Source organism: Etheostoma spectabile, chromosome 8 (assembly GCF_008692095.1).
Source record: "Etheostoma spectabile isolate EspeVRDwgs_2016 chromosome 8, UIUC_Espe_1.0, whole genome shotgun sequence".
NCBI classification, from domain to species: domain Eukaryota; kingdom Metazoa; phylum Chordata; class Actinopteri; order Perciformes; family Percidae; genus Etheostoma; species Etheostoma spectabile.
Window position 1 is genome coordinate 30,771,526 of NC_045740.1, and position 6,263 is coordinate 30,777,788.

General features: G+C 42.8%; 2 protein-coding genes across 3 annotated transcripts in view; both read left to right on the top strand.

Moving 5' to 3' along the window:
* The window catches only part of LOC116693465 (E3 ubiquitin-protein ligase znrf1), a 56,679-nt gene extending 53,818 nt beyond the window's left edge, over positions 1-2,861 (top strand). The window contains exons 5-6 of one of the 2 annotated variants that reach the window (XR_004332922.1): positions 1,068-2,077; positions 2,453-2,861. The gene's annotated coding sequence lies outside the window, so the exon portion shown is untranslated. Of the gene's footprint in view, positions 1-1,067 lie in introns of both variants that reach the window. The other variant, XM_032522462.1, reaches the window with a different exon arrangement.
* Positions 2,862-4,342: 1,481 nt separating this feature from the next.
* Positions 4,343-6,263, top strand: part of LOC116693466 (DNA replication complex GINS protein PSF3) — a 4,552-nt gene continuing 2,631 nt past the window's right edge. The window contains exons 1-2 of the mRNA XM_032522463.1: positions 4,343-4,697; positions 5,797-6,030. Of these exons, the coding sequence (XP_032378354.1) occupies positions 4,527-4,697; positions 5,797-6,030 (405 nt within the window). The 5' untranslated portion in view covers positions 4,343-4,526. The remainder of the gene's footprint in view (positions 4,698-5,796; positions 6,031-6,263) is intronic.

A 6,263-nucleotide genomic window follows, 5' to 3' on the forward strand; every position in this document is an offset into this window, starting at 1 on the left:
TAAACGGTTTACGGCATAACGTGTCATACTGAAATTTGTGAAATCTATAAAATAATAAACTTTTCTCATTACAAACATGAACAGAAGATGGAAATCATTTCAGAAAAGTTGTAGCTATCTATGATTGATTGATTGATGAAGGTTACCTCAAAACACCATTCAACTGACGGCCTTTGTTGTGTTTTATGCTAACTTGTAGCTAAGCTAGCAGTGAACCAACTTGGTTAAGTAGGTCCATTTTTACTGGGTTGACATTACAGAAGTCTCTCGTTAGCATCTCGGAGGCTACTTCAGACGTTACAGAAGTCTCTCATTAGCATCTCGGAGGCTACTTCAGACGCTACAGAAGTCTCTCGTTAGCATCTCGTTAGCATCTCGGAGGCTACACGTTGCAAAGTGACTAATGCACTTGACTCACATCAGGGCGTGACAGACAGCAGAGTAGTGGTGAGCTTTAGGATTTAATGATACAAACATCCATACAACGAAAAGAGTCCTGAAGACAGCAGGCAAAAAATACTCCAAAACGTCAAGGAACGACCAGGAATACAAAAACAGGAAGTCCGAGACAAAGGGGGTGGACTACACACAGTCACAATACAACACACACGAGGTGACACGAGGTGAACACATTACACAATCACTAAGGCAAGAAAACACAAGGCAGGAAGTGAAACATGACATTCAATGGGAGAAAACAGACTATTGGCAGCTGTATTGTATAGACTTGTTTGACTAAATAACTTGTCCCTGTGTCTCTGTGTATCTGCAGCTGTAGACTCCTGGTCTATACAGCTGCAGATACACTGGTACACTGGCTGGTGGTCCAAATCCTTACGGAGAAAAGGAATGGGATTTTCACTTCAGGAACCACACTGTCGAGCTCTATACAACGTGTATCTGTAAAATTGCACAAATGATTGTCATCTAAGCCACTAAAGCCATTTTTCATCTATTAATATGCTGCTTCAAAAACCATACATACAAGTAAACAAGTCCCAGCTCATTTTACAACTCTCTCTCTGTCTGCCTATCTGGGCCCCATCCCTCCTCCTCTCTGTCCCCAGGACATCCCGTGGTCCTGCCATGGATACCTGGAACCAGATGCAACCAAATCGGATGAAACAATCAAAGCGATCAACACGTACTTCTCCTGACAGAATCCATCACCAATAACCAAGATCATTATTCCTCGTGAGCTGAACCCAGAATCCTACTGTCCAAACCATCGTAAACATTAAAGGGCAAACATTATTACATCTGCTGAAGAAACGAATCCCCCCCCCTCCCCCCTGCCTGCCCTTCCTTCTGTCCCCCTCCCACTTCTCCAGGCTATCAGTCCCCTTAAAGGGCTTCATCGACCTCCCTGGCATGCTCAGGATTCTTGCAGGCCTCCAGCAGCTAACCTTCCATCTTTTATCTGGAGCCAGGCCTGTTAGTCCCCCCCCCAATGGCCTTAACTGGGGGAGAGCAAAGGAAACAGAGCAGAGAGGGGACAGGAGAGAAGATGAAGGAAAACACATGAGCAAGAAGGAAGACGGCGAGCATGAGAAAGAGGAGGTGGAGGAAAGCAACTGATTGCAGAAGCTCGCTTTGAGATCAGACCTCTGATGATTTGGTGGGGGCTTCCATCTCACAACAAGACGTCCACTCATAGCAGTTCAGTTCTGCGCCCTTTCTCGCCAATATGACTCAAATTCGAATGTCCCCAAAATGCTTCTTAGATCTGGTTTGTGCACACCAGGGCAGGCGGGGAGGGAGGGAGGGAGGGAGGGGAGGGGGGGGGGTGGGGAACACAGAACAAACAAACTGGGATGTCAGCTTGTCTATGTACAGAATAGAGATGGGGGGGATCTAAAGATGGACTGGGGGTGGAGAGGAACAGTCTCAACATGCTCGGTTCTGATTGGGAGAGAGCTGTGTAGTTTACGCTCCTACTGTGTAATGTGTGTGTGTTTGGGATGCTCCAGTGTTAGGCTTCACCCGGTATGTGTATGTATACTATGTGTGTGTGTGTGTGTGTCTGAGCTTGGAACTGTGACAACATAGCTTTTGCTGAAGCCTAATATGTGTGTGTGTGTGTGTGTGTGGGGCTTGCTTGCGTGGACAGCGTGAAAGGTCAGTGTAGAGGGCTGACAGGGACAGTGCTATGTGTGTGTGTGTGGTGTGTGTGGTGTGTGTGTGTATTGAAATGTTTACAGTCTAGATGTCCATGTCCCTGTGTTTGTGTGTTGTGTGTGTGTGTGTGTGTGTGTGTGTGTGTGTGTGTGTGTGTGTGTGTGTGTGCAACTGGCAGTTCTCCCTTTACTTTGCTGATGTTTACAGCTACAGAGAGGCGACATGACATATTGTAAATTACGCACCTAACCTCTCTCTGGGGTTCTTTCTTTTTAGATCTGCCAGATTTTTTTCATGCGATCATGATTCGTCATTTTCTCGTGAGAGTCACCAGTGTGTGTGTGTGTGTGTGTGTGTGTGTGTGTGTGCGCGCGTGTGTGTGTGTCTCTGTGCATGTGTCTCTGAGTGTGTGAGTCTAAAGGCGCCTCTTGGTCTATGCTACTGTCGGTTCCCCACATTGTGTTTCTGCTAGTAGAGGTCTGGCTGACGGCGCCTGGAGACGCGAGCCACTCAGACCCAAAAACAGGACTCTGTAGTCCCACTGTGGATCCAATGGACGGGGTTTATTTATTCATTTGTTCATATTTAACAATATTTGTTTAATATTCCAATCATGTGAGGTGTTACCCACTCTTCAGAATGCCAAGAGCTGATGTATGAAGACTTCTACAAATGAACATACAAACTGCATTTACAAAGCTACTGTAAACAAATGGTGGAATAAAATGTGCTAGATGACTCTATTTTCATTAACTTCCCTTCTGTGAGCCAGTAACGTCTTCATCCTGGGATGATTGCCGGCCTATAGACACACAGCATGTATCATATCATATATTAATGGGACATGGTGTTACAGTTACATCTTCGGGAAAGCCCAGCCTTGAATCATTTCCCACGCTCACACCAGTCAACACACTCCAAGGGTGATTTGATTGAATGTGAGGTATCCTCTTCCTCTAAATCATGCCAATAAACCCGGCATAGCGCGGCTAGGTGAGATAATGTTGTCTAGCTACCAGAGGGAAGAGATTCAACATTAAACAGCAGCCAGAAAGGCATCGCACATGTAAAGCTGTTTTACATCTAACGTTTCTGGCTGGCACTCTATGATAATTAACGTTGCAGAAGAGCATGTCGGTCCCAGCTCTTACACCCTCGGCCAGTGGTGGAAAGTAACTAAGTACATTTACTCAAGTACTGGATGTGTACTGCACCAGTACTGTACTGGCCGATACATTGTCAGCTGGTTTCATTTATAATAAAACATCAGATTTTTATAAACTACATGTGTTTAGTGTGCAGAAATCTTAATGTGGAAATTAACTAGTAATTAAAGTAACTAGTAATTAAAGCTGTCAGAGATTGGAGTGGAGTAACTAAAGTAACTAGTAATTAAAGTTACTAGTAACTAAAGCTGTCAGAGAATGTAGTGGAGTAACTAAAGTAACTAGTAATTAAAGTAACTAGTAACTAAAGCTGTCAGACGAATGGAGTGGAGTAACTAAAGTAACTAGTAACTAAAGCTGTCAGAGAATGGAGTGGAGTAACTAAAGTAACTAGTAATTAAAGTAACTAGTAACTAAAGCTGTCAGAGAATGGAGTGGAGTAACTAAAGTAACTAGTAATTAAAGTAACTAAAGTAACTAGTAATTAAAGTAACTAGTAATTAAAGTAACTAGTAATTAAAGCTGTCAGAGAATGGAGTGGAGTAACTAAAGTAACTAGTAATTAAAGTAACTAAAGTAACTAGTAATTAAAGCTGTCAGAGAATGGAGTGGAGTAACTAAAGTAACTAGTAATTAAAGTAACTAGTAATTAAAGTAACTAGTAACTAAAGCTACAAGTGTTGTACAAGATTACAGTACGAGCTAGCTGTCCTAACAAAGCTTTCTGAATGCTGAGTGATACCCATTCCTAAAACAGGACCATTGCCTGTATAAGACCAACAGCACCCAAGGGGGCTTTACGTATAGAATGATAATACTCTGACCTCTAATGGCTACATTCGTAATTGCACCTGACTATAAGGGCGAATTTAATTTAGTTATTCAATTCACTGTTGGAAACGTTTGCTTTATAATAAGGGTATTCTTTTTTCCCCAATGCAACATATTGTATTTGAATTCAACCCAGCTTGAAATAACCCTTTTTAAAAACAGCTACATTTTCATAATGCAGGAAAACATCGCACGGACCACAGATGTTGACTCAGTTCGACTCCGATTGATTCGATTGCTCTGCTCTAGATCTGACAGCAGCGCTCTGATTGGCCAACAGGTCCTGGCGCCAAAAGAGCAAGGAGGAAGAAGACTTGTAAACACAACAAAAGAGGTCTCAGCTCCTAATTTCAGTATTTTCAGCATATATTTGATATAAAGCTACTACTTTCGGTCTCCTTTGGACACACAATGGATGCACAGTCATATCTACCTGTACAGCCTGGGGTGGGCATGGAGGAGAACTTCCTGTCTCTCGACGATATTTTACTCTCTCATGAGAGACTTCCCATCCGGACAGAGTGCAGCTTTCCCCGGCTGGGATTTCTGGAGAAGTCGAGTGACTCGCAGGACATACCGGAGGTCGGTGAACTTACTGAAATGACGTCGTAATGGTTACAATGTTGTCAATGTATTTGTTTAGAGATAACTGTCTTTCATAAATACAGCTAAAAGTACCCCAGATACATATCGTTTTGTTGTGTAAAGAAAGTCACGCCAAACCTCATTCACTATTTAGCAGTTTAACGTTACGTGTGGTAGATGACAGCTTCAAAATATGACCACTTTCAATTCAAAATGTTTATTACTTCCTAAAACTTCAACTTGTTTAATTATCCTTGAGGTAAAGTAAGATGCTTCCATGCAGCGACAATCAATAGTGAAGGACATTGAAGCAATCAACTAATCCTATCGGCCTAACGACTTATTGCTTAATTGGAAATTAAATATTACTCATAATAACTTCAACGTTAGTGACGTTACGTCACAGTTCATAGTATACTTAAGTTATATTTTTCAAGACCCAGTATTAAAAGTCCAAAATGTAATATATTTACTGTTATAAATCCAAAAATTCCCCCATGCGTCATCAGATGTTAGGGAAACAAGATGAAGTATTATCTTTTCTGACAACAATGCTAAAGGCAGTATTTTCTCCTTTTGAGATGTCCATTACGCAACGGAGGGAGACCCAGATTTACAACCCTTTTAAATGTAAATGAGCCCTGTAAACACCTAAAGAAAGACAACATAAAAATATGCCACGCAATTATTAAATATTCAGCTCTGATAATGTGTCCTTTTCGTATGTAAGCATGCAACTAACACAAAAGAGTGGCTTGTTATGCCCAGGCTAGGTGGTGCAGGAGGGAAGATTACTTCAGTGCAGTATAAAATTATTGTTTTTATGATGACTGAATGGAATACTGTGGGCGGCACGGGGGCTCAGTGGTTAGCACTGCTGCCTCACAGCAAGCAGGCACTGCAGAGTTCGATCCCCTATCCGGGCAGGGCCTTTCTCTGTGGGAGTTTGCATGTTCTGCCCCTCTCTTAGTGGGTTTCCGTTTGGAGTTCAGGTTTTCTCCCAGCTAACATTGGCACATTTAAAGGAATGTTGATTAATGTGCATTGTCCAACTGTGGTTGAAAGTAGAGTAAAGTCAATTTTTTTTGTATCTCAGGGTACAAAGATGGAGCTTCCGTTGTGGCTGTCCAAAGGTCTGTACGAGAAGAAGAGGAGAGTTTTGTCAGTGGAGCTTCCAAAGGTGTACAGAGAGGGCTGGAGGACGGTGTTCAACGCCGACCCCAACGTGGTGGATCTGCATAAGATGGGGCCCTACTACTACGGCCTGGGGTCCCAGATGCTGCACTTTGACAGCCCAGAGAACCCCGAGATCGCACAGACGCTGCTGCAGGTGAACGACATGCACAGACATCAACACAAGAGTTAATTAACCATGATTAAATGTCAAAGCATAGTGTGCCCGTGTTTTGCATAAGCCTAAGAGTATTTTACTAATGTGCTGTTAAAATAACAATGGTGGTAACAAAAGGTGAATGGTGCGATCACTTCCCGCTGCCTCAAAATAACAATACGCCCAGAATGCACCTGAACACACCTCCCTGTAAGACCAGCACACCCAGAATG